Below are 26,213 nucleotides of genomic sequence, written 5' to 3'. Positions count from 1 at the left end.
TCAGGTCAGAAATTAGCTTTAGTAATAGCTAAATGTCAAAAACAGGCTCCAGGAAATTACCAAATTGTCCACTGCCCTTACTAACAGTAAGTGCAGGAAGTAAGTAATTGTCAACGTGCGGAATATGAACCTTACCATTTTTATTTGGGATCAGCTGCCCTTTTATTCTGCTGTGAAAGGGCGGGGCCTTTAATATTAGTCCCTTAAGCGAGTTAGATGTCCCTGCATACAGGGAGCCGCTCTTCCCAGAGGAAGGTCCACACAGACACAATAACAAGATAACAGCCTGAAGAGAAGCCCTGACGGTGTTTGTTACGTGTTTTTGTTGCTCTCTGTGAACCGTCTCGATTCACTCTGGGGCTAGTTTAGCTCTACTGGGAATAAACTTCTCCGCAGATTAGAAACAAGGACTCTGATGAACACTGTTTGACGTGACACACAGACTGAATCATTTGTACTGAAGCTAGAAAACAACATTAAGTATGCGTCCCCTTGATAAAAACCTGCCTTTTTAAAGGAAAATTGTATTGTGTGTGAGAGTGAACATGTTAAACCCTCACCACCATTCTTATTCTTCTGCCATCAGAGTCATTTTGCAGTAACAGAATCATGGAGAGAAACGTATCTTCACCACTGAACTTGACCTCTCTCCCGACGCCACTCCCTCTCAATACTACCGCTGACATCAATACCACAGCGAAGCCCTTCAGTGTGTTTGACGGGTGCGAACATCTGGTAGAAGGCATTCACTTTGACCTGACCATACAGTGCATAAACGTAGTCGTGGGAATCCCAGCCAACTTATTCGTCATTGCGATCCTCATCCAGAATCGCAAAAATCCCACAACCTCTGACCTATTCTTGGGCTGCCTTGCTTTCATGGATTCCTACTTTGGTGCCATGACCCCCCTCCACTTCCTTAACCTTTACTACTGGCATAGCAAAGAGGTGTGGTCTGCACTTAAGTTTTCCTATGGTGTGAAAGACACGAGCGGGCCACTGTTTCTCTCCTGCATCTGCTTAGATCGCTTTGTGGCTGTGCTCTTTCCAATTATGTTTGGGCAGTTCAAACCCATCAAGTACAGGTTAAGCCTCTCAGTGCTGGTGTTGTGCCTCACATTTGCCTACTCTGCAGCCAAAATGGTGGGAGGCCTCCCCAACTTCGAGAAGGTGTTCACCTATGAGATCCTGGCAGCATTTGTTTGGATGATGTTGTGCAATGTGTGCATCCTGTGGGCCCTGAAGAAGTCCCGTGGTGCAGGGAAAGACGAGATGCACCCCATGAAGAAGAAGGCCTTCAAGATGGTGCTGTCTCTCCTTTATATCATTGTGTTTAACTACCTTCCACCTGTCGCGCTGTTTCCTTTTGAAGACTATTACTCCCCTGACGTGTTTCGCTGCTATGTGCAGCCTGTGGGCTTCGCTTTCCTCAACATCAGCAGCACGACCCAGCCGCTTGTTTATCTATCTCGCCTGGAGAAGCTGCCTTTCCTCTCAGACACCTGCGTTAAGAAGTGCTGCAACTGTGTCTCTGCAGAGAACAACAAAACCCCACCTGCACAAAACCCATCTGCTTAAGTTAAGAAGACCTAATACATTTAAACGTTGTAGATGTTTAGTTTAACATGTGTTATAAAGAAGAGCTGTGGGAGAAGGAACTGAATACCGTGATACAATACAACTGTGAATTCATGTTTCTTTTTGTGTCTTGTCTTTAATTTAATTATTTTCCACATTTAAATAAAAAATAAAAACATAAATGAGTGGAAAATCACCATTTAATTCAACATTTTTATAAACTGATGGTGTTCAGGAAGATTAATTTATCCAAACGCCTCAAAGTAGTCTGACGAAATCCTTCAAAATATTTGTTAGACTTTGGCGCCATCATGTGTACAAAAGAGACCAAAACACTGAACTGTACAGTGTAAACCTAGGGTAGCCAGTTTTGGCCAATTTCTGCCTGTTTTAAATTATTAACAGGTTTTAACAAGCACTAAGGCCATGCACTGTATTAGAGTTCAAAAGTACTGAATTTAAATTTAAGAGCATCAGATACAGGAATGATTTTTGTAATATATGGGCATACCAATTCTGTTGTCGAAGATGGGGTTTTCTGAAACACACATTTTCTTGCAGTGCAACTAGTTGAAAACTACGTATTTACTAGTTTGGCCACCTCTGGTCTGGTCTTATCCCTCCATGTGTGACAAATGTGATGTGTGTGTAATGTGCATTTCTTAAAGCTCATGGTGCTAAATGCTAACAGCAGTATCCTTCATTTGGATGTGAGTCGCAGACAATTCAAAAGGCTGCTCTTGCAGCACAACAAAACCCAGTTATGAACCAACCTAAAACTTCTTGATATTTATGTAAACATTTTCATCGCAAGCAAATGTGCTCGCCCCTCTTCCACCACAGTGAGCAATTTAGCCACTTATATTCACACTTCTGCCATTAAATGAATAAGTCTACATTTTGGGAAGTGCGCTTGTATGTTTTGATTTAGATGTCAATTCAATACAGCCCAAAATCAAACCTGTCTCAGTCTGTACAGCATACATGACCTTTGATGAGAACATGTAGTTGGAGCAAAAGCGGGTTAGCTTAGCTTAGCTTGGCGCAAAGTATGGAAACTGACCACTAGCCTGGCTCTGTCTCAAGGTTTTACACTTACACTTTATACAGATTAAAGAAACAATATTCAATTAATGGTGGGAGAGCCAGGCTAGCTGTTCTCCCCTGTTTTCAGGATTTATGCTATGCTAAGCTTTGCTAACCAGAAGTAGATTCATATTTGTCGAACAGACCTGTGAGTGTTATTAATGTTCTTATCTAGCCCTCAGCAGAAGATTTCTTTAAGGAGGAATAAGTAACAAAAACAAATGTTTTTGAAGCAGCAAAATGAGTTGGATGGGTAATACTTTGCAAACATTACAGCCAGTCAATCCACTAATCCCAATTCAAAATGTTTTGGCATTCATCAAAATAGGACTGGGATCATTTCCTACATAATTAATAAATCCTTCATCCACTCATTGATGCAACATTGTGACAAGTACCTTCTCGGGCATTATTCTCAATGGATGACTGTTCTGTGTATAAAAATATGGAAGTAAAGTTTCTGTGAACGTGTGTACGAATACATAAATGAGTGTGTCATCAGCAGAGTCAAAGAAAGACACCGTTCCTTTGTTGTAGTCCAGTTGCACATTGACTTGTTTGGGCGCTCCTGTAACTGTAAGTGCAGTGGGTGGCGAGGTCATTGCCCTGAACTCTCCGTCCCGGAAACACAAAGTCCAGAAGCCGTTCTCGGGACGAGCAGAGATCTCAGAGTTCCTCTGCACAGAAGAAGAGGCCACGCCCAGGAGCCAGTCCTGATTACTTCCTGTTTCCACAACCCAGTGGTGGCTTCCTGAGCCCAGTGCCGCCATGCCTACCACTTCAGCGCTCATGTGGAAGCGTTCAGGGTTGTCAGGGCAGCAGCTGTGCTGCTCTGAGTGGTGGAGGGAAGTGAGGTCGTCAGACAGGACGAGGCAGGGGTGTGCTGTGTTTGGGTCCAAAGTCACAGGAGCTAAAAGACAGGATACAAGCAGAAAGGTTGTTATGTTCAACAGGGTTGTGGAATTCTACTCTTTCGGCCTCTGAACCTGAAGAAATAACCATAACATGTACTCACTATAGTCAATATGGTCCAGCATTTTCTCCCAGACTTTATACTTGAGGTTGCAGAGATGCTTGGTCACATCAATCAGTAACCCGGACATGTTGTCTGAACCAAGGGCTATGCTTCTTTCTCTGTGATAGAACGGATATCTTACGCTGAGAATATGTGATCATCAACACAAAGAGTGTAAATCCACAACTCTGTTGACCTACCTGTCCTGAGTGGCTTTGAAATTCTGGAAAATAGAAGAAAACCACAGTCATGGTGGGAAGCTTTTGGGAACGATGATTAAAAAGTTGTGTACACGACTGTGCGAACCTTCAACAAGATCATGTCGTCTTCTTGCAGCTGCTCCTGTATGACCGAGATGGTCTCCGTGAGCGACAGCGCTTCTGATGAAAGTTCTTTAATCTTATCCTTCATTTCTGCAATCTTCTCTTCCTCCTCTTTCTTCACAGCCGCTATTCTGGCTGACTCCTCTTGGTAGAGGACTTGATGGAGCTGCTCAAAATGGCCCTTGATCAGTCTCTGTGTTTTCAGTGCTTGACTCTGAATGAGATTATTGTAAAAGGTGGTTTATTTGACCAGATTTTTTAATTTATTTTTTAATTCATATCCAAAACACCTGTCATCTCATTACAGTTACCTTGATGTACTCGAACATGTCTGCAGAGGCCATGTTTATTCTTTTGAGGCTGTCCTCTTTATCTTGCAAGTTCTTAAGGGATAAAGCAAGCTCATCCTGGAAACCAAGCAGGCCTCAGTCAGCAAAGATCAGACAGCTTTATAATGTTTCAGTATTTTGAGTGCTTTAGATAAAAAATATGATTATGGATCACAATCAGAACAGACTAGTGGGGCAGCATTCTAGGTTTAGGCGTCACCTTGAATACTTCGTTGGGAAACACACTGATATAATTATTTGCCTTACCTTGCAGTCCACCACTGCCTCTTCTATAGGCGAGCAGTCGTGACTCTTGTGCAGTTTGGAGGACTGGCACACCACACAGATAGGCTGTTTGTCGACCAGGCAGAAGAGTTTTAACTTCTCCCCGTGCAGATTGCAGTTCATCTTCTCTTCCACCAGCGCTGAGCTCCTCCTGGCCAGCAAATGAGCTTCACAGACATTTCTCAGAGCCAAATTGGTGGGAGGACTGGCCTTGGAGGCTCTTTTCCTGCACACTGAACACTCCCGTAACCCCGTTTCCCAACAGCGCTTCAGACAGCTCCTGCAGAAGCTGTGGCTACATGACAGCAAAACGGGGTCTGTAAAGATGTCACAGCATATTGGGCATGTGAGATCCTCCTCCGGGATTGACATGATCACCAGCTTGCCATGTACAATGTAGTAAATCCACAGTTCAAAACAGCATAAATCCCCAAGTTTAAGTCCTTAATTATTTCTCTGTCAACAAATAATTTAGCCTGCCTAGTTAAACTTGTCTCCTGAAAGCCTCAGAGCAACACGAACAGTCTATCTACTGTTCTTGACATGAAGTGGCAAATGCTCTTGGTCTTCCTGTGCATGACTTTTGTGGGAGTAACTCAAATCATGCAGCACTGTGAAACAACACTGTATGTAGCCGTGTTGGGAAACAGGAAATAAAGCCCTATTGGCCAGTTGTTGGATAGCTTAACACGGGTTGGTAACTGCATGTTTGGAATGTCATATTTCAGGATATGTTTGTGAATGTTCCAGTGTTGACATCTATGTTAGCGGCACACAGAAGCACACTCGCAAGTGTTTTTAACTTACTTATTCATTTAAACAGGGGGTGGTCAGGTAAAAACAACGTACTGCAACTCATTTCATACATCAGTGAATTTAGTGACAGTAGCATTGTTGCTCAACTGTGTTCACAGTAAGGTGTCTATCTTTTACCCAGACTGGCTAAACCAGCTCGGAAAGAAACAGGTTTTTATTCTACTAACAAGTAACCAATCAAAAAGTCTTGTTAATGTATTCTACACAAGACATGTTATTGTTAATTGCAGTGGTAACTTTGAAATAATACAAACTAAACTTCTTCAACTGTAAAAACTGGCTGAAGGACTTATAGGATATCTTCACACTTGTTAAAGTGTGTTTTATAACACAACTTTTTTCGTTTTTTTCGTTTTGAGCTGCATTGGAGGGAAAGTAACAAAAATAGGGAAGTTTGTAGTGAATAGCCTGTAACTTTGGAAGATATCCTTTTGATTTATGTAATGCAGACAGTTTACTTTTGCACAAAACGGGGAGTGTGGATTGGAAGCACATTACTAATCTTACATGCCCATCCCTCTAACTTGTTTTCTCTTATCATAAATGTCAATGTTGTTTTTGGCTTTGTTTCATTTTGATTGTAAAAAAAAAAAAAAACAGAGCCACTGTAATTAAAAGTACTTTTAAAGGAAGTAGAGCACATCTTTGATCATAAGAAATGTGCTGATGCTCTTGGCCCTAATGGCTGCGCAAACCTCTCTCCACCGAAACATTACCTTGAGATAATATCGAGTTGATATTTTCAGAAGAATTCCTCATTCTACAGTTGATATATTTTAAATGTTGCTGGCCTTGTCATTTTCAAGCCATGGCTACTTATGCTAACTATGTCTAACTTCAACATTAATGAACTCGCGGTCTTAACAATAGACTGCACTGTCAAAACTGCACATCGGTGTGACTTTTGTGTGTGTGTGTGTGTGTGTGTGTGTGTGTGTGTGTGTTTGGAGGGACTCTGAGTGCACTGAGTTCGTGAGAATAATGAGAATCTTATTGATGGCTGATGCAGCCCCTCGCACCCTATCCGCCGTTTCCACGGGTCTTGGTCCCTCCCTCTCTCCTCCGGTCTTTGGGTACCATGGCGATGACGTCACGTTGCACCACCGCTTCAGCCCAGCAGACGGTCTCAGAGGCGGCGCACACTAATCCCAGGCGATCGACCGCAGGAACATTCTGTGAATCTCTGCTGCTCAGTGGACCATCTACTCGACTGTCCTCGGATCCATTTGTTCCAAAATGCGCGAAATTGTGCATTTGCAAGCCGGTCAGTGCGGCAACCAGATCGGAGCTAAGGTATTCCTCTGATTTCCTCCTTTTCTCTGTTTGGTTTTTCATTGTGGTGAGACTTGTGCAGGCGAGAATCCCCTCCAAGAATTCTCTAGAATAAACCCAATGCGACGTCCTCTCTTGATTTGAAGCTTCGTGCAATGACTAAAATGTTAAGCTGATTCGGTCATTGATGTTCTCTGCGGGGCTTACATTGGACTCCAGATTCGCGCACGCATTGCTTTGCGTTGATTTGTGCAACAGACAAACAAATTCGCAAATGAATAATTGCATGCAAAAATGTGTGCTTGCCGTTTATACATTTTTGTCGATTGTTGCAATCAATTATATGAAGGATTGACGGTAGTTGTAATGTAACCTTATGTAGCTGTCGTAGCAGCCTCCCCACCCCGTCCTCCTCCTTTATGACCTATTTTTACCTATAATTCTTTTCAAGCCAATTCCAGTGGTAAAACCCCTGATTTTACACCAATTCATGATGTTATTTTGTTCGTTTGACATGATTACAAGATTGTTGTATAGTACAGTGTGTTCTTATAGCATCGAATATACTGTCATATTTTTGCCATCTGCTTGATTACTCCAGAGACAGTCTAGTCTGCGTCTTAGACTAAAAGACTGCTCCTCCGACCTGCATTCAATTGGAGTATTATAGTCATTGCAGCATGTTTAAAAATAGCTTAATGTGCCATTTCAGGGAACCCGGGTACTGTTACCTAATTTCATTATATTCAGTTGTTCTAAAATCTGTGTTTCCCTCACGTCCTTCCCCGTCTCAGTTCTGGGAGGTGATCAGCGATGAGCATGGCATTGATCCCACTGGTGCCTACCACGGAGACAGCGATCTGCAGCTAGACAGAATCAGCGTCTATTACAATGAGGCCTCAGGTAAGCTACCGAATCCGCTAAAATACACAACAGAGTGAACTGAACTATCTCTCTTCTTCCCTCATCTAACCAGCTCTGCCTCCGTAAGAAGTGATTTGCATCTGCGTTTGTGTTTTACATGAAACGCATCATGCTCAACAAGCTCGTATTTACCAGAAATGACGCTGTCGATTCATTTGATTTCAGGTGGAAAGTATGTGCCCCGAGCCATCCTGGTGGACCTGGAGCCTGGTACGATGGATTCAGTCCGGTCCGGTCCCTTCGGGCAGATCTTCAGACCCGACAACTTTGTCTTTGGTAACCCATGTGAACCTGTTGTCACATCCATGAAAATAGCTTCTTTGTGTTTGCTACATCAATGAACTGTGATACTCTTGACTACAGGTCAGAGTGGAGCTGGAAACAACTGGGCCAAGGGCCACTACACGGAGGGAGCCGAGCTGGTGGACTCCGTCCTGGATGTCGTGAGGAAAGAGGCCGAGAGCTGCGATTGCCTCCAGGGCTTCCAGCTCACTCACTCCCTGGGTGGCGGCACCGGCTCCGGCATGGGCACGCTGCTCATCAGCAAGATCCGCGAGGAGTACCCTGACCGCATCATGAACACTTTCAGCGTGGTGCCTTCTCCCAAGGTGTCGGATACTGTGGTGGAGCCCTACAACGCCACTCTCTCTGTCCACCAGCTGGTAGAGAACACAGATGAGACCTACTGCATTGACAATGAGGCTCTCTATGATATCTGCTTCCGCACACTTAAACTCACCACCCCTACCTATGGGGACCTAAACCATTTGGTGTCCGCCACCATGAGCGGGGTGACCACATGTCTGCGTTTCCCCGGCCAGCTCAACGCCGACCTCCGTAAACTAGCGGTCAACATGGTGCCCTTCCCCCGTCTGCACTTCTTCATGCCAGGCTTTGCCCCTCTCACCAGCAGAGGCAGCCAGCAGTACCGCGCCCTATCCGTGCCCGAGCTCACCCAGCAGATGTTCGACGCCAAGAACATGATGGCTGCCTGTGACCCGCGTCACGGCCGCTACCTCACCGTGGCGGCCGTGTTCAGGGGCCGCATGTCCATGAAGGAGGTAGACGAGCAGATGTTGAACGTGCAGAACAAGAACAGCAGCTACTTCGTTGAATGGATCCCGAACAACGTGAAGACCGCCGTCTGTGACATCCCGCCCCGTGGCCTCAAAATGGCCGCCACTTTTATCGGCAACAGCACAGCCATCCAGGAGCTGTTCAAGCGCATCTCCGAGCAGTTCACCGCCATGTTCCGCCGTAAGGCCTTCCTCCACTGGTACACCGGTGAGGGCATGGATGAGATGGAGTTCACCGAGGCCGAAAGCAACATGAACGACCTGGTGTCTGAGTACCAGCAGTACCAGGAAGCCACCGCCGAGGAGGGCGAGTTTGAGGAAGAGGGAGAGGAGGAAGTGGCCTAAAGCCTGGCCAGCTGCCAAACCTCATTTAATTTACCAGTCCCCCGAACTCCATCCCTTTCATCCCTCTCCATCATGAATTAAAACGGTCTGCCACACTCTGAATGAGAAACTGTCACCATTTAGATCACTGTTGCTCTAGTGTTAGACATAGATTTGTACTGATGCTAGTCACGTTTTTGTTGAAAAGGTTTTTGTTTGTTGTGAATGCACTGAATTATTGGCATCCTTACATCCGTCCTGTCACTGCCTTGCGGAAGTGATTTTAACTGTGAAGACTTGAGATTGGAGGGTGAATAAAATCTGATTAAAAGGCCACTTTTACTGCCTCTGAGTTGTTTTGATTGACATAATGTGTGATCTGACATTACTACAGGCCTTACTGCACTCCAGTGTCTGTCCTGCAACGTGCTGACAAGTGAAGTAGGTCTCAACCTGAGGGTCTGGCCCCCTAGGAGGGTCAAAACATGATTCATAGGGTCTGTAATGTTTTTCAAATGATTCTTTAAATACTGAATACTTCGTAGCCTGTAAACCGCTTTCCTGTAGGATAATTAATCTAAAAAGGGGATGAAATCCTTCATTTCTTGTCAGCTGAAATCTGAACATGATCTGTAAATCAAAGCATAATGCAAATATGAATACTAAATGGTCTAGCCGTCTTTTTAGTCAAAGACCAGAATTTTAAGTCAATCCAATATTCCAAAAAACTACTTTCATTTCAACATGTCTTTTAATATAAATCCTGACTTGATGTGTGGTCAAATTTATTAAAAAAGCAATTTAATAACTTGCTAATGACACTACATGACTGTACAAATGAATATGGATTTTGATAGTTATCTCCATTTTTTTAATCATGAGAATAACAAAGTGTATATGTGTATATAGTGAGTAAGTCAATAGTTTGGCCACAATTTCTTCAGTTTCCAAATGTTTTTGATTTATAAAAATACATGAACATAAAAATATTAAAGTCCATCTACAGTTTTTCATTACATTATAGATTAAAAAAACATTCCATAGAGACTAACAATGGCCTCATTGTTTCAGTGAACTTTTCACTCTCTGACTACCAGGACTCCTTATCTGCTAAGCTCTTTTATCAGCCAAAGACTACAAAGTACAAAGTTATGGACTCGCCCATATTTTCCAGATGAATAGATTATTTGGCATATGATAAATATACATGTTTATTAAGTGTTCTCCCGCTTCAAACCCAAATCTTATTTTTAATAGAATTACATACTGTGAATATAATCATACATTTAGTAACATCATATATTTTTAAGAAAACTCTAAATTAGAACGGGAGATGCTTTAAATGCTTTTGTGAAGTTTCATTACTCAACTATTATTTCAAACATTTATTTTACAAAAGCATAAATAAACATGTAACATTGTAAAACATCTTGATTATTATATCATATTATGCACTACTGATGAAATTATCTTTAAATAATGTGATTTTAAATTAGTTTTGAGTACTTGAAGTGTAAACAATTGCTCAGTATGACCTCATCTTTAACATACATCTGTCTTTATAAAATCAATCAAGTTGTGCACTGTAATAATATGTTTAATTGCACTCATTATTAGGCTAAGACACATGTCTTGATTGAAGATAAAATGGACTCATCAGGACTCAGTAGCAAAATCAAAAATAAGTTTGAGGTAAAAGATTGGTATTGATTTTGCCAGTGAAAGTGTTTCATAACAGACTGAATCAATTCAAGTCCTGGTACATGGTAAGTGGCGACTGAAACAAGATAAACATCTCTAAACTAAAATTATTAGTGGTGATAAAATACTGAAGCATCGTTTGTGCAGAGGAAATGTTCAAAACCTCCTTGAAATGTTCAATTGTTCTTAAAACGGGCGAGATCCAGACATCCAGGTGCATTTCTCCATGGTGCCATGCAGGAACCATTCAGTGCTTGTTGAAATAAAAACTAAAATCTGTCCTCTCTTAAACCTTGGGAGACTTTTCTTTCATTGATCAGCTCGAGGCAGAGAGCCTCCTCACACAGGAGCAACGCTATGCAAAAGCTTGCTGCCTTTGTCCGTACGGGATTTTCTAAAAACATAAAGCACTAAATCTCAAATGAGTCTTTCCTCCTTTGGTAACTGTAGAGCATCTGGCGCGGCCACGCCGCGTGCACCGGACTGTTCCTCCGCACTGGGTCTATACGTCCCTTCAGTCTGTCTCCTCTTTTTCACCACGCAGAAGAGCCAGCCGAGCACAGCCAACACTATGGCCAGAACGCCCAGCGTGACCGTGGGGGCCACGATAGCTGCTATGTTGGGGCCCTGCAAGTGGAAAATTACAGGACAGTGGTCAATCTGGTGATAGAAAGGAACATTTTCTGGTGTCATTTAGTGGTCGTGATGAAGGTTATTTACTCACAGCAGTGTTATTAGAACCGGTGTCACTTCCAGGTGAAGTAGAATTCCCTGTGAAAATAGCAGAAACATCAGGAACAATTATAGTAACAATGCCAACTCTTTACAGTCTCAAGATGTTTCAGTATGGGCTTCCTAACTGCTGGTAACTGGTAACCTATTAACTAAATAGTTAATAATAATCTAGGAGACTTATTTGAACAGTTGCTTTAAGTGACGAGCGCATGTAAACTTTAGTTTTTTCAGTAACCAGGGCACCGCATGTCAGCATGTGTATCTAACTACTGCTGTAATCTGGTTTCTCCCATTTATCTAGAGACTCCGGGACATTAATGGTCCCAGGCAAGAAGTAGTCCAGTTCACAACCCTCCTTAAAACTGCCAATTGTTGTTTTTACATTTCAAATTTAAGATATAACGTCTTCATTAATAAAAATCAGCTCCAAAACCTACGTTAAATCTTTGTGATTCATTCATATTAAAGTTAAACCTCTTTTTAAGCAATGGAAACATTATTTAACACAAGTAGGAAAAAGAGGAACCGACGGCAAAGCAGAGGTTGCTATTAGCCTTATTCCCAGCCATTTTATCCATGACCAGCCATGTGATTACCCAGTGACATCACGAAACTAAAAACTACCTGACCGGGAGAGTGAATGAGGAGGAGGAGAAGCTCAGGCATGCAGAGTGTGCTGCAGCTACACAGTCAGCTGAGTGAAAACGACACGTTTCCTTAAAATATGGATACAAAAATGAAAATGTACCGTTTTCTTGTTCGTTGTTTTGATTGTTTTGAGCATCACAAAGGCACCGAACATCGTTATATTAAGAAAGTTGTGTTTTTGGCCCATGTTATGAGTCAATCATTCACCAGGGCAAATAGCAAACTTTGCAAGGACACAAGTGCAACTTGATAACAAGAAGCAGGGGTTACAGGAAGGAGCCGCCATGCTCAAAAGCGTACTCTTTTGAGCATGGTGGCTGAATGTATCGTTAAATTGGATTCTTTTGTGTGTTTAGTTATTGATAAGATGAAACCTGATGTAAATATACTCTTCTCATATGGCAGAATGTGTTTCTTAAGTCAGTTCTTAGTCAAACGTTCTGACAACATGATGACAAGCCTGTGCATGTTTCAGATTTGCTCTGGAATGTCCCGTTTTATTTGTCATTGCATGATATAATGTTGTGTGTGTGTGTGTGTGTGTGTGCACGCTCTAGGTGTGGTCAGATGTCTTATTTGTGTGGTTGTATTGAGGATGAAGGGATGGTTACTGACTCACCCCACACAGGATTACTGCTCAGTACCAGCAGTAAAACACTCCTGACCAAAACTCCAGGCATGACCAGCACATCCGGACACGCTGCCATCTCTACTCGTGACCAGCACGGCAAAGGGAGGGCAGACTCAGGCTTTGGGGCCTCAGCTCGGGTCCATTTCACTGGGTCCAACATTCACTGGATGGATTTATTGGCCCATCTTTAACAGCTGAAGACACATCATTGTAGGAAATATAAAGACAAATGTCCTGTATTTATTTGACACTCTAAATCTTTATTCTGAGGTTGAGTCAGAAACACCATTCAGCCACTGAGTCACACATTCAGCCTGATGTTGAATCACCATTAAACCTGCTCAGACCACAGGAACATAATACGCTATTAATAGCATATTGAAACGCTTTAATGTTCAACCCCTTCTCATTTGCAGCAGTATTATTATTATAACTTGTAGTAATAAAATACAACATATTGTTAAGTTAATTTTTAAACAAGCTGTTTTAGAGGCATATCATGGATCAGGTTGTTTTCAGGTGATCTAAGCAAACCGGGAAACATCGAGCAGGTGTATTCCTCGCTTCCGCCTCTCACCTTGTCAAAAATGAAACGGCAACAAATGGATTAGTCCGATGAAAATGAGGTAACATCTCCAGACAAAAGCCGTGCTTCTGAAACAGCTAGGATCCAATACGACTCTACATCCTCGACTGCGCTACTCGTTGGTGTTTTATGTAAAGCAGTTGTTTTTTTTTTTTTCTAGTTTCGTCTAGTCTTCAAATCGCCATTGGTCACATGGCTGAGTTTCGTGTTACATTACCTGAGCGCAGATATCCACCTGCAGCAGAGCGGACAGATACTCCTTTGTAACAAAGTCGAAGAAAAACCCGGTTCAGCCCACTTAAGCAGAGCAGTCCTCCTGTTGACATTAAAAAAAAATACCCTTATCATCTAAAAGATAACTTTAATGACATGCATGTCACATTATGCCTATTACGCTCCTGATAGACTACTTGATTTAAACTGAACTTTTTCTTTTTCTAAAGAGAGTCTAAAAGACAGGTTGCTCTCACTTGCACCAGCCTGCTGGAGTACAATGTTTAACTGTACTACCGTGCACAGCTCTTACCTTGCAACCTGGCTGCTGGTGGTGGCATGAAACAGCGCCTCCATCAGGTTTCATGTTACCCGACATCAGAAAGGATATCGACATTCCTGAGATATTTTAGGTATGAATTCGGCGGCCAGCTGGTCCAGTGGACTCTAATCCTCACCTAATCTCCCCCTTCTCAGACTTAGAGGGGCAAAGGAAATGTAGGCTGCTTCAAGCCTAATCTGTGGGGGTCAAATAGTTTTCATTTGGACAGTGTGTGAGAGTAGTGAGGCGTTTCTTGAAAAGCAGATAACTGCTGTAGAAAATGACTCGTATATTACCGCAGTCAGTGTGAGAAGATCCCATACCATCTTTATGTATTTTATTCACAGAGTAGGTTATGTGGAAGGCAGACAATTACATAACCCTAATTGAAAAAAAAGTGATGGTGGTGACGAATGGTAATATGCAGTGTTGAAAATATGGCCTGCTGCTCATCAAATTCAATAAAGATTCATCAAATATATGAAAACGCCATTTCATTGCAAATAGGATAATTGTCTTTACCATATAAAAGCTATGCCCAAGTTGTAGACCTCTGTCTTCTTGTTTCTTTTAACTTATTTATTTGTATGCCATTCTTGTCCATCACATGTACAATGAAATGTGCCTGAAAATGAAGTGATAGTCTTGCAATAAATACAATTGTGACGCTTAAACTATATTTTTGTTCAGTAGAGAACTGTTTCAAGGATCATTTCCAAGGTTGTATTGTAGCACTGTTGTATCTCCTTGCATCACCATATATTGTGTAATGTGCCTGTCGACCTTTCCTTGGATGGGACATTTATTTTACCGAACAAACACTAGCAAAATATTGCAACATATTGACTGACTGGACAGTTTATAGATCAAGAGGTTACAGTAAAGCTTCCACCTTGATTTACTACTTTGGCCTGTCAGGAAAAAAATTATGTTTATTGTCTGGTAAAAAAAAAAATGACAGCCCAGGCTTATTTATCGTGCCACTGGGGGCGATTGAGACAGGTTGGCTTTCCTCTGATGGAAGCGGCTCCTTTTCCACCCGCGTACCTACCCGCTTGCCGTAGCCACAAAGGAGCCTGGGTAGTGAAAGCGGCGGGAGCATCATATTTATCCTCAAATTCAATGTCCGCTAGTTATACGAACTTTAATTAAGAGTGTAGTATTCTACATTTAGGGGTATAAATAAGGCTTAAGTTAGGTAAAACCAGAGTTGTTGGATAGATAATATCGCTCTCTCTCTCTGTGTTAACGTCTTGTTTTGGTGCTTTTTAAAGCATTCCCAGGTGTCTGGTTTGAACGTTTGTTTTTGGTTAGCCCGTTTTTAACGCTTCAGCAACAATGGCGAAGGTACAGGTGTTAAATGTGGCTGTCCTAGATAACCCGAGTCGCTTTGGAAACCCTTTTCAGTTTGAGATAACATTTGAGTGTATGGAGGACCTTCCCGAAGGTAGGTAACGTAAAGTAAAAGTTAACGTAGTAAAGCTGAGTGTTGCTAACGTTACTTCTGTTTGCGTAACGTCACTAGAGATTGCTAAAAGCTAACGTTATCCATAGCTGTGTGCGCTAGTTTAGCTACATTGGCTAACTTAACTGAAAGTTGGAATTTGTGAAAAGTAACCCCACGTTGCAAAGTACTTTTACACAGGTTGAATGAATGTGTTCTTCGTGGTGGACACATCTTTAAGTTGTTCATTCATCGTATGCCTTCCACGTTATTACGTGTAATGTTTCTCATTTAGCTAGTATTGTGAAACTACGCATTTTTTTAAGGGTTTTAAAAATCCCACCAATAAGCATTAGGGGGTTGAAAACGTAGAGAGTAACGTTGAAGTCAGTGTTCACGTTACTCTACTTTTACGCGTAACATAAGTCCAAAAAATTGGTGTCAGCGCAACGTTTTGAGTTTCAATTCACTATTACATCATACTTTGTATATTACTTTCGCTGTGTTCTTTATTGTTCATGGTAGCATGTTGATTATTAGTCATACATTAAATGAATATTGATTATAACGTTACACAAAAGCTTTGCACATGTAATGCATCCCCTTGAATATTATGATCTGTAAATGTAAATGTGACCTGTTTGGACACATTTCTGTATTACAAGCTCTTGCTATGGAAAGTGAAAGCAAAATTACTTATGGTATGATTTGTAAATATGCTGAAAAGCAATTACCTATAGATTGTATTTGATGAGCTTTATCCAGGTGGTGTATGTATTTTTTACTAGATTATTGACAAATATGATAGTGTGTAATCAATAACTTTTGTTCATCACCTAACTGATAAATTAACTAATTGTCTCAGCACTAAGTTCACTACACACTACTATAAATTATCATTTAATAGTGAAACATAACTTCTTATTTTTTGTAGACCTGGAATGGAAGATCATCTACGTTGGCTCAGCAGAGAGTGAAGAGTACGACCAAATCCTCGACTCCGTGTTGGTCGGCCCGGTGCCTGCTGGGAGACATATGTTCGTGTTTCAGGTGTGTTTGGTTCCGGCAAACTAACTGAACTAGTGCTTTGTGTTGCTTTAGCCATATAGCATATACATAATATCATAACAACTTGTTATTACGCTTTTCAGAAATGGCAATTGGATCCTCTTTGCATCCTCGCCTTTAAAAACAGTTTTTATTCTCTCCTGCATAGCTTTCTAATTGTACACATAGCAGGTTGAATGATCATAAATAACAAACAGAAACTTTTACATCTTTCAACAACGAGGAGACTATACTGCAGTTCCCGATCACAACCTGTTCATCTGGTGGTTGTTTTTCCGGAAGTAAAACTGGTTATGATGCTATATGTAAAGAAAGTGACTACGGGAATTAGCCTCTGGTCTATATTAGCACATGCAAATGTATCTTTATCAGTAAATATGGCAACTGATAAACAACAAGAAATTAAAGTATGGAAATGCATGGAAAACAAACATGTAGGGAACCTTATCAAAAACTCTTTTGGGTTGTGTAAAGAAAATAAACAATGGGCATTTATCATTATTGGATTTTTGAAACTCTCAAATATCAATATCAGATTTCCTCAAAAGCCGTTTCAGTGAAGTAAAAACACTCGTAATTCTTTATGTTCATAGCCTACTAACAGACTACATGCTCAGCAGGATCGTCTCAAGTCTGATTAACATTATACAGAATCATAAACCAGAAATCTTTACGGTGCAGGATCGGCCAGACATTAAAGTGTCGTTGGAAACATATTTTGAGTGACATAAATGTATTTGCTCCATCTATATTTATAATTGTTAAAAATGAATCTACGGCCTTGTAAAAATATGTTACGTGAAACAACATGGAATATAACTTTAATTTGCATTATGTTGTTATACTTGTTGATTTCACTGCATTATCTGTAACTATTAATTCATCAGTGTTTTGTAGAAGTACTGTACGGACCCTTTTGGGAAATAAAACGTGTTATAATCTATTTATAGACAAATAGTCCAAATAGACTGACTGCACTTTTACAAGCTTATCTTTCATACTGACTGGTTTTAATCATTTCACAACCCTGGTGCCACCATCAGCATTTGAGAAGTAGACCGTTGCGTTATATTTGTGTTTCTTGTAACAGTTGCTTATAAAAGTTGCTTTATATTTGTGTTTCTTGTAACAGTTGCTTATAAAAGTTGCTTTATATTTGTGTTTCTTGTAACAGTTGCTTATAAAAGTTGCTTCATATTTGTGTTTCTTGTAACAGTTGCTTATAAAAGTTGCTTTATATTTGTGTTTCTTGTAACAGGCCGATGCCCCAAACACTGGATTGATTCCTGAGAGTGATGCTGTTGGTGTGACTGTCGTGCTGATTACCTGCACGTACCGCGGCCAGGAGTTCATTCGCATCGGTTACTATGTGAACAATGAATACACAGAACCGGAGCTTCGGGAAAACCCACCGATCAAGCCAGACTACACACAGGTCAGACTAACGGTTGACTTCTAATGCTTATTTCACACTTTGATTACTGATGTTTGTTGACGATGTCTGGCTGAAGAAGACTTTTGAAGGAATTTTGCAATGAAAGATGCCTCAAAAATTCACAATACAAACATTACAAAAGACCGTATACACTACTCAAACCTAAGAAGAATGTTTGTTTCTTTGTGTCAACCATGAGAACAGTGGTAGTCTTATAGCAGCATGGTGCACTAAAACATTGCAGAATGAAAGCTGTTGCACTTTGGCACACATTGTTTGGTCCTTCAACAATGAAATGTAATCCTATTAAATTCCTTTGGTTATGTAACTAGTTAGGCAGAAATGTTACTACTCTGTGAACTATGTTCTTAATTCAGATAGTAACTTTAACTTTTCACTCACAAATGCAAAGTTGTAGTTCAATGTGGGTTATTTTGTAGTTGTTTGTTGATTATTGTTGGATGAATATCATTTGGCACATTTGTACTATCTTCTTGCCCTGAGTCTAGATATTAGCAATATGTACATTAGCTGCAGCTAATGGGAAATGAATCAGTCCTCTGGGGAAATGTTTTTTTCAAATGTGGACCGATTGTTTCCATTTAGGTTGTAAAATGTGTCAGCAGACATTGTATATTTGTCTTGGTCACACCCGTTAGTACACAGTTGTGTAATGTAATTAGATGATACGGTTAAATACACATTGATATTCAGATGTTATGAAAATATCTGAAAGTATTTATCTGTATTTCCATCCTCCAGCTCCAGAGAAATATTTTGGCATCAAACCCACGTGTGACCAGATTCCATATAAACTGGGAAGGCTGTGCAGAGCGAATGGAGGACTGTGAAAACGTGGATCCCTCGTCAAACTCCATGCTCCCTCCGTCTTGTCTCCCAGGCAAGGCCCCGCCCTTAGGGATACTACCCGATAACTCCATGGACTTCTTATAGAGACAACACCCAGCCCCAAATGTGATAACTCACAGCAGGAAACCTTCACTTTTGAACGCCTGTGGACATTCTAGTGTGGATGTACAGACATCTTTGCCTTACAGCTGCCATTATTTACCTGAGAAATGAACTCTCATCTTGAGCCCCAGTTAAGTGTTTGTTTCCAAGGAAGATTAGAAGCATCTCACACCTATGAAAGCAATATCGAACTAGTTTAACTCCTGGGATGGAGAAAGGTAGCTGTGGAATGATGCACTGAACTGAAAGCAAGCTGATGTGTGATTCAACTTCCTTCCTTTTGTTGGTGCAGAACTCATTTTTACCCATATAAGAGGATTTTAACACTGAAGCGATAGGCAAATACACTGCAATATATTGCCGTACAGGAATTTGATATTCTGCCATCATATTTGTGTTCAACTTTATTTTTCACTTAAACCTTTTCCCACTTAGATTGTTGAGTTTTGGATGGGCTCCATCCCTTTCTCCGTGTTTTGTTTTGTTTGCATCTGTGTTCCAAATTAAAAAAACATTGTATTAGTAATGTGAATGTATGTGTGATAGAGATATGTTCCTCCTTATTACATGTCTTATTTTGTCTTTTTTCAAATGAGATCACAGAAGCAAGGAAACAGAATACGAACCACTTTTCTGTGTCCACCTTGTTATGAATGCACCAAGTAATTCCCTTTTATTTTTTCATAACAACAAAGTGCCAACTATGTAACACAAATATCACTGTGAGTGTCCCGTTATATTTTCACATTTTACTAAAAATAGCCTGTGTTAACGTCACACCCAATCACAGATCGCTCGGGTAAAGGGGAGGCTAGGCTACAGACCTGGCTCTGGAAGAGACTACTCTGCAAATAAGATTGCGATCGCGAGATGCGACAACGTTTTATTTGTATCGTGCAACGAAACTCAGCCTGATAAATACAAACAGCTGATAATTTAAAGTAAATGAAAAAAAACACACACAATTACAGTTATGGGCGTATTGGCTACTAGCAAGTCTGGGAGGCGGGACTAAATAATTTGACAGACGAATTGCATCAATGTAATGTCTGGATGCGTTGGTGCTTAGCCAATCAGCGCTTCAATTGCGACTTGTGTTGTGTGAGGATCTGTGTGTGTAGCCAATCAGAGCCAGTGGGAGGCGGGACCCGGTGGATGGATGACTGGAGTTTCCCTTGCGGTCTGAAGATTAATGGAAGGGGTCTGTTGATCTTAGGAATCGACTATCAGATGGTCGGTCCCAGGAAACCGTTGCACTTGATGCCTGGTTTAGAAACGAATGGAGAGAGATCCGTTTGAAATCACCAACACCGGAAACAAAGAATAACCTGGACACCACTTTTATTATTCAGGTCTCAAGTGAAAAGGCCTGCCGACACAGAGATAGCACCTGGTTTAGTTCAGGCCAGGAGAAGACAGCGAGGGACGCTAACAGCTAACTCTACAAGCTAACGCTAGCTTGTTTGTGAACGTTAGGGAGAAAACAGCTTTCGACGATCCGCCTCATGGTCCGGACTGTATTTTGGATAAACCAAGTCGTCTCTGGAAATAACGGACAGCCGAGTGACATCTCAAGTTACCGGGGCTCGCTTGTAAATCCACAAGCTAACGCTACAAAGCTAACATCTCCTGGTCCATCTCTGCTAGAGGCAGCTAGCTTAGCTAACCTGAAGCGTCAGTATTAGCTGCAGGCTTGTGTGTGTATATAGTCGCTTGGTTGGGTGTTTTTACGACCTCCTCGAGGAGGGGCATTTGGAGGAAATATATTTACACACGGTAGTCAATAATGGTAGCTAGCAGCTAGCTGTCAGCGTCATTGAGCCCCAGCGACTGCGTTAGCGGTGTAGCATCACTCATCGACTTGTAAAGGAAGACTCAGTCTGAGCCCAGGGACTCCACCATCAGCCTGCTATCATGGGCAACACGCCCACCGCAAAGAAGGGCAACGAGATGGAGAGCGGTGAGTACCCTTTACCCGTAGCTACAGCAGCTAGCCATGTCATGCTATGTTGCTATTTCCTGTTTCCCATAATCCCACCTATATAAAGACTCCAACATGTCACCTGTATACTGCATCAAGGCCAAGGGACCCTACACACTGACCCCACGTAATAGTGCTTTTGACACCCTATTCTTATATGCAGAATTGGCTCAACTTTGCTGGTTTGTCAACTCAAGATGAAGCCCTATGAAAGTTGCCTTTCACCTCCACATATACTCTTCAAACAAGCTGTTGTACTGTGACAGTGTGTTCATCTCTGCAGCAGAGGATGTTATTCATTCTCTCCGCTGATTCTGTGGAAAAGCTCGTGATTTCAAAGCCTCAGGTTATATTCGTAAGAGCCAGTGAGGATGACAACAACCATCCTTATACAACAGTCATAGGTTTCTTCATGTTCATGTGTTTCAGATGTTTTCATTTCCCTACTCTCATAAGGTTAAATACTACAACAACATTGCAAACATAAACACTTGTGTGAGGTTTTTCCTGTGCACTTTTAATAAAGTAAAAATAAAATATTCCTCTATATACAAAAAGTGTTGTTTTGAGAAAGTGTGAAGATGCACATATTTTGGGATGTTTTAGCAGGTGATGTGTTGAATCTTAATGCAATGTGGACCCGAGCATCGAGTCCCACAGGCTGCGTCTGACAGTAAGTGAGTAGAGGGGAGTTGGTTGTTATCGGAGAAGGTAAAAGCCACCAGGACGGGGTCATATGATGCATGAGGGTGATGCTCTCCAGGCAGAAAACTTGGGAGTTGAGGAGTCTCTTGAACATCATGTGATGAGCAGCATTTAGAACAAGGGCTCTTGTATGCCTCACTGTGCGCATGTGTTTGTGTGCAAGACAGTGAAGAAGAGATGCCCCGCTTATGCCAATTGTTTTTTGGGCTGTTGTTTCTCACAACTTTTCATTACCTTGATGAACTTCTCACATATCGGATCAGTTTTTATCACTATAATAACACATTTGTATAAGCTAGCAAAATATAAGACACTTATTTACATTGATCCTCAGAGTTGAACTACTAAATTCGGGACCCCTATAATTCTATTTCCTAACAAAACGCTTGTTAACTCAAAGAGTTTTTGTTTCCTTGGGATCACCGGCCTTAGAAAAGGCTGCCGAGGACATCGTTTTATGGTTTTATCCACGACACCATCAATAATGCTCAAGTGTGCAAAGTCTGAGAGCAGGTATCTGCAAAATGAGTGTCAGCTCCTTGTTGCTGGTAGAGTGTGTGTGTGAAGACTGGCTTCCAGACCCTCTGTAATGTAAACTCATCCCCATTCTGACTCACCGGATGTAGACTGTGGGTATAAGCCTTCCCCTTCCGCTGTTTGCGTTATCTATTTCGCGAGGACACCCAAGACCATTGTATGTCTTTTTAAACCAATCACAAACAAGCCATTGCGCTTCTTCCCCCCCCCCCCCCCCCGATACCAGAATGATAATGTGCGGAGCGAGACCTTTGTGTAGTGCTGACACAGCACTGTGGAGATAGGACTGGCTATGCAAGACTAACCCATCACTGATAATCCTTTTGTAACAAGGCCCATGACTCTCAGGTGTTGTAGCACAGAGGGTTGTTTGTTTTTAATGCTCAAGAAGTTGTGTCAATTGGCGGATTAGTAGGTTAGAAGACAAAGCAGACACTCCTACACTGGAACATTTGTTCACACATGTCATGCGTCACATCCTTATCAACCTGATCACTGCAGGTCCACCCTGATACCCAGAGACCAGGGGTCCAGAGCCCACACAGAGGGGCGTCATTTTCCACAGAGCAGCTAGTTATGAAGGACAACATGGCAGCCTGTTTTTCTTTCTACAGAAAGAGAAAGTGTGGAGACTGAGAGCTTGTTGTGGTGCGCGGGGTCTCTTTCCACTGAAGTTTCCAGGCTGGAGAAGACAAGCGCGGAGTGCTAGTATACAAAGCGGATTTCTGACCCACGGGAGGAAGCGGGGCGGATAGACGCTCTGTGAACGGCAGCAGGAAGTGAAGGAGCAAGGAAGGCCCAGCCCAGGCTCTTTACATTTTCTCATCGCCTCCACTACTCTAATAAACCAAACGCAGCCAGCCGGGACAGCTTGACGTTTTGGCCCTCACGGTGTTGTTGGTATCACATTTTTCTGGATTTCCCCGCTTGTTAGAACCTCCAGGACACACTGCAGGTTTGAGACTCTGCACTGGCTGTCAGCGGGCTTCCTCCTGCCTTGTGCGATGTCTGTTATTCACAGGCTGGCAGGAAGGCTGTTTCACCGAGCCGGGCCCTGTCTAGGGGACACGGGCGGTGGAGAAGGCAGACATGGCCAACAACAGGATGAGCTAGAGGCTTGCTGCTGCTGTGAGTTTTCATTCTGGGGCTGGACAGAAGCATGGGTCAGGTAGTAGTCCATGCTGTTTGTCCCGCTAGCTTAGCCAGTCACAGGCTGAACTCAATCTTATACATTTAACAGAGATTATCAAGCTGTTTTTTTGTTTTGTTACTAAATTCATATCATGACCTGGTGAGTTGAGTGTCTATTGGCATTGGTTGGGTGATCTTGTATACAAATGGACACACAGAGCAGCCTGTTGTTTGTCTCTTCTCTGTGGCCTATTGTTCCCCAGTTACAGTTCAAAGGAAGGCATCTCCCAGTTACTGTGGAAGTGTCTGTCAGGCACCGTTCTGCACAGCATAACACTATCCGCCTTAAAACTATTACGCAGTGTGATAATGAACCTATCCAAACAGACGTGTACGTTATTTTTTGGGGGGTATAAAGCTCTTGTGTTATTGTCTTTCTCACTGGTCGGGCTCTTTCAAATCTGTCTGACCGTATATTTAAAATATTTTCATGTACTTCACACACTTCCTTAACATGCCGTGTTATGACATACGGTATGGTTGTGTTGAATCTTTTGTGTTTTTGAATTGCACCTCGTATAATGAGGTGGCACCCTGTCAACTCCCTGTATCTATAAATATCCACATGGCTCACGTCCTGCCCCTGCCCCTGCTCCGCACGCAGCTGGTTTGTGTAGAAAAAAAAAAGGGGGGGCAGGTCTGTGTTTCGGATCGCTCATCACTTCCTGTCTCCAGTTTTAAAGGGGCTTTGTCACAAGCCCCGTACTGATTACCAGTGGACTTTACTGTTGAAACGCCAATCAGCCACCTCAGATAAGCTCACAGTACCGAGTTGGCAAGTCGACGCACTGCCAGGGAACAATCCTGAGATGCAAAAATCCAGCAGCAGCGAGCGGAGCAAAAGTTGAGGATGGAGCTCAGTGATCGCTAAAGGAACAGTGGTTTCCTTTTTGGATTCTCACAGCAACAACGGGCGTAGTTGTAGTCCTTTTCTTTGTAAAGCTGCAGTTGTATTTACAGCCGGTGATACTGAAATCTGTTCTCTGCTGCAAAATCAAGCTGTAGCACAGAATAGTGTCATGCATCAAGTCTTATCTATCTGACGCTAAAACAATACATTATAACAAAGTGGACACAAAGTGAGAAGTATCCGTTAGCTTTTAGCCTCCCACCATTGAAATGTATGGACAGGACGTTAAAAGATAAATAACAATTTAATAATAGGCTTTACACTAAATACTGCTCAAGTTTAGTTTGGCCCTACCATACAGCTTCACTTTTTTCCAAAAATCTATTTTAATTGTGAATATTTTGGCTGATATTGCAGTTGTGATGTGGTTTCCGATATTAGAGGGAATGATAATTCTCATTGTCATTGCAAAACATATTTAAATAGTTATAGTTTGAATTAAAAAAATATATATATATATATTTTTTCCTTTAAGTCTGTAGAATATGATGCGTAGGTCAGGACATCTCTGCAGCACAGCAATATGTAGTTTAAAATGTTTTTTTTGACATTTTACCTTTTTAGCCTTAAATATTGCAACTAGACAAATCAGTTACCGTAGTATGTAAAGTAGTCACAGTGAGACATCTACTGCCAGTATTGCGCTGATGACTGCTAATTGATTTCTCACCTTATACACACACGAGAACACCTTCCTGGTTCACGTGCAGCTCCGTTTGCGCTCTGACTGATTTTCTCGTGCACCACACGGGGGACGCATGCTTTCTGAACGAGGCCCGGTGAAGCCTGGGACCCGCTTTGGCACGCTTCACAGTTAGATATCGGTCAGCGCGCCCTAATATAACCCCTCTGTTCCTGCGTCAGAGTGGGCCAGCGACGCCCAGGGGAAGAGATGCAGGATTGATTTTTGGGGAATTGATTCGGCACTGGCACTACATGGACTCTCTGGTGCATTTGGGCAGGGTGAGAAAAAAAAAAAAAAGTTTCACTGTAGTTTGTGTGTTCTTGATTTGCAAAAAAAAACAAAAACGTGAGATCCAATTGGTTCTGCTAATTAGGGAAAGTTTCTAGATGCGTCTCACTCATCTCAAGGCTCTTCACTTGGGCCTAGTTTTCCAAAGGACTTCCTCTCTGGGTTGGATAAATGTACCAGCTAGTGTTTTACGCCCCTCCCCCTGGTGATTATGCCTCTGTTTGGATCAATATATATATAGCCTCTCTGTGTGTGTGTGTGTGTGTGTTTGACATGGGAGGGAACGGCAGAGTACTTTATGTACAGAATAAATATTGATACAAACCAAAGCAAGGGTCCAATTGATCTGTGTGGAACGGGAGCAGCGCTGGTCTGACTGCACACTGGATGTGGAGGCTACTCTCTGAACTTGGTCCTCAGCAAAGTGACGGTCACAGCAAAGACTGAAGACGTTTCTCCCCCTCCCCCCCCCACCCCCACCCCTTGCTGGCGAGGACACTTGACCCCGTTTCTGTGGATGAGCGGGGCTGCTCATCTGGACCCGGGTGCTCTCGGAGGGGAAGGAAAGGTCATGAATCAGTGACTCTGGAGGAAAGGGGCCAAGGAAAGAACAGGGGGGAGGGACTTTGCAGGGCTAATGTGTGACAGGAAGAGCTCCAGAAGGCATGCAGGAAAGAGGGAGTCATCCTCGCGCTCGAGTGAATCGGGGTCACGCTCGGCAGATGCTGCAGCACCACCAGAGGTACCCATAGTCATCCCGGATGGTAAGGAAATTTGGGGGGGAGTTGAGGGTGTTGAGCCCGAGGTGATCACCTGAGAGCATTCCTCACAAGACAGCTGTTGATTTTTGCCAGTTCGCTCCCAGCTGCTTTTTGCAGCACCCACGTCTCTGGAAATGTTTTCTCCCTTGTTGACCGGTCTGCTCTCAGAGCTCTCTGGGAGCCGCGGTGCTCTCCAACATGTTTACGCAAACTTTGGTCTCCGCCGTTGCTGGCTGTCTCCCATCCTATTGTTGGAGCTGCCGGTCTTTGGGGAATTTGCAGGAAATCACATTAGCGAGGGGAGGATTAAGACTTCGTGTACTTTTGAGTGAGAGAGAGTGAGAGAGAGAGAGAGAGAGAGAGAGAGAGAGA

General features: G+C 42.4%; 6 protein-coding genes across 10 annotated transcripts in view; 4 read left to right on the top strand and 2 right to left on the bottom strand.

Moving 5' to 3' along the window:
• The first annotated feature begins 609 nt into the window (after positions 1–609).
• Positions 610–1,578, top strand: LOC116394509 (G-protein coupled receptor 183-like). The gene has a single exon (XM_031867635.1). The coding sequence runs from the start codon at positions 610–612 to the stop codon at positions 1,576–1,578; it is 969 nt and encodes a 322-aa protein (XP_031723495.1).
• Positions 1,579–2,001: 423 nt separating this feature from the next.
• LOC116394697 (zinc-binding protein A33) lies at positions 2,002–5,017 on the bottom strand. The gene is given in 7 exon segments (XM_075447386.1): positions 2,002–3,574; positions 3,680–3,798; positions 3,880–3,911; positions 3,913–3,982; positions 3,984–4,216; positions 4,314–4,409; positions 4,599–5,017. Coding segments are annotated over 7 exon segments (1,479 nt in total). The 5' UTR covers positions 4,989–5,017; the 3' UTR covers positions 2,002–3,035.
• Positions 5,018–6,539: 1,522 nt separating this feature from the next.
• On the top strand, positions 6,540–9,138 carry tubb4bl (tubulin, beta 4B class IVb-like). The gene is made up of 4 exons (XM_031867860.1): positions 6,540–6,725; positions 7,499–7,607; positions 7,794–7,904; positions 7,992–9,138. Exons 1-4 carry the CDS (start codon positions 6,669–6,671, stop codon positions 9,047–9,049), a joined length of 1,335 nt encoding a protein of 444 aa, XP_031723720.1. The 5' UTR covers positions 6,540–6,668; the 3' UTR covers positions 9,050–9,138.
• A 1,466-nt stretch (positions 9,139–10,604) lies between these two features.
• On the bottom strand, positions 10,605–13,881 carry crb3a (crumbs homolog 3a). 4 transcript variants are annotated; one of them, XM_031867862.1, is made up of 4 exons: positions 13,856–13,881; positions 12,732–13,645; positions 11,454–11,500; positions 10,605–11,356 (listed from the first exon to the last, which is right to left on the bottom strand). In XM_031867862.1, exons 2-4 carry the CDS (start codon positions 12,901–12,903, stop codon positions 11,147–11,149), a joined length of 429 nt encoding a protein of 142 aa, XP_031723722.1. In that variant the 5' UTR covers positions 12,904–13,645; positions 13,856–13,881; the 3' UTR covers positions 10,605–11,146. The 4 variants fall into 4 exon arrangements, with proteins under 4 accessions (XP_031723722.1, XP_031723724.1, XP_031723725.1 ...); XM_031867864.1 differs by lacking the exon at positions 13,856–13,881 and having other exon boundaries at positions 12,732–12,937; positions 13,321–13,825; XM_031867865.1 differs by lacking the exon at positions 13,856–13,881 and having other exon boundaries at positions 12,732–12,937; positions 13,547–13,825.
• Positions 13,882–14,911: 1,030 nt separating this feature from the next.
• Positions 14,912–19,623, top strand: asf1ba (anti-silencing function 1Ba histone chaperone). The gene is made up of 4 exons (XM_031867750.1): positions 14,912–15,311; positions 16,243–16,358; positions 17,635–17,811; positions 18,574–19,623. The coding sequence occupies exons 1-4, from the start codon at positions 15,203–15,205 to the stop codon at positions 18,763–18,765; spliced, it is 594 nt and encodes a 197-aa protein (XP_031723610.1). The 5' UTR covers positions 14,912–15,202; the 3' UTR covers positions 18,766–19,623.
• A 286-nt stretch (positions 19,624–19,909) lies between these two features.
• Positions 19,910–26,213, top strand: part of prkacaa (protein kinase, cAMP-dependent, catalytic, alpha, genome duplicate a) — a 13,213-nt gene continuing 6,909 nt past the window's right edge. The window contains exon 1 of one of the 2 annotated variants that reach the window (XM_031867749.1): positions 19,910–20,743. In XM_031867749.1, the coding sequence (XP_031723609.1) occupies positions 20,698–20,743 (46 nt within the window). In that variant the 5' untranslated portion in view covers positions 19,910–20,697. Of the gene's footprint in view, positions 20,744–24,591; positions 25,845–26,213 lie in introns of those variants that run through there. The other variant, XM_031867748.1, reaches the window with a different exon arrangement.

This window comes from Anarrhichthys ocellatus, unplaced genomic scaffold (genome assembly GCF_004355925.1).
Source record: "Anarrhichthys ocellatus isolate YVR2014 unplaced genomic scaffold, GSC_Weel_1.0 scaffold40, whole genome shotgun sequence".
Lineage (NCBI taxonomy): Eukaryota > Metazoa > Chordata > Actinopteri > Perciformes > Anarhichadidae > Anarrhichthys > Anarrhichthys ocellatus.
Note: the sequence above shows the minus strand (reverse complement) of the source record. Positions and strands in the feature narration are given on the sequence as shown.

Coding starts and splice junctions, on each gene's coding strand:
- tubb4bl (XM_031867860.1), top strand. CDS start 6,669: ATGCGCGAAATTGTGCATTTGCAAGCCGGTCAGTGCGGCAACCAGATC. Junction 6,726..7,498: donor GCAACCAGATCGGAGCTAAG/GTATTCCTCTGA, acceptor TCCCCGTCTCAG/TTCTGGGAGGTGATCAGCGA. Junction 7,905..7,991: donor ACCCGACAACTTTGTCTTTG/GTAACCCATGTG, acceptor TCTTGACTACAG/GTCAGAGTGGAGCTGGAAAC.
- crb3a (XM_031867862.1), bottom strand. CDS start 12,903: ATGTTGGACCCAGTGAAATGGACCCGAGCTGAGGCCCCAAAGCCTGAG. Junction 11,501..12,731: donor GAGCAGTAATCCTGTGTGGG/GTGAGTCAGTAA, acceptor CTATTTTCACAG/GGAATTCTACTTCACCTGGA. Junction 11,357..11,453: donor CCGGTTCTAATAACACTGCT/GTGAGTAAATAA, acceptor TTCCACTTGCAG/GGCCCCAACATAGCAGCTAT.
- asf1ba (XM_031867750.1), top strand. CDS start 15,203: ATGGCGAAGGTACAGGTGTTAAATGTGGCTGTCCTAGATAACCCGAGT. Junction 15,312..16,242: donor TATGGAGGACCTTCCCGAAG/GTAGGTAACGTA, acceptor TATTTTTTGTAG/ACCTGGAATGGAAGATCATC. Junction 17,812..18,573: donor TCAAGCCAGACTACACACAG/GTCAGACTAACG, acceptor TCCATCCTCCAG/CTCCAGAGAAATATTTTGGC.
- LOC116394509 (XM_031867635.1), top strand. CDS start 610: ATGGAGAGAAACGTATCTTCACCACTGAACTTGACCTCTCTCCCGACG.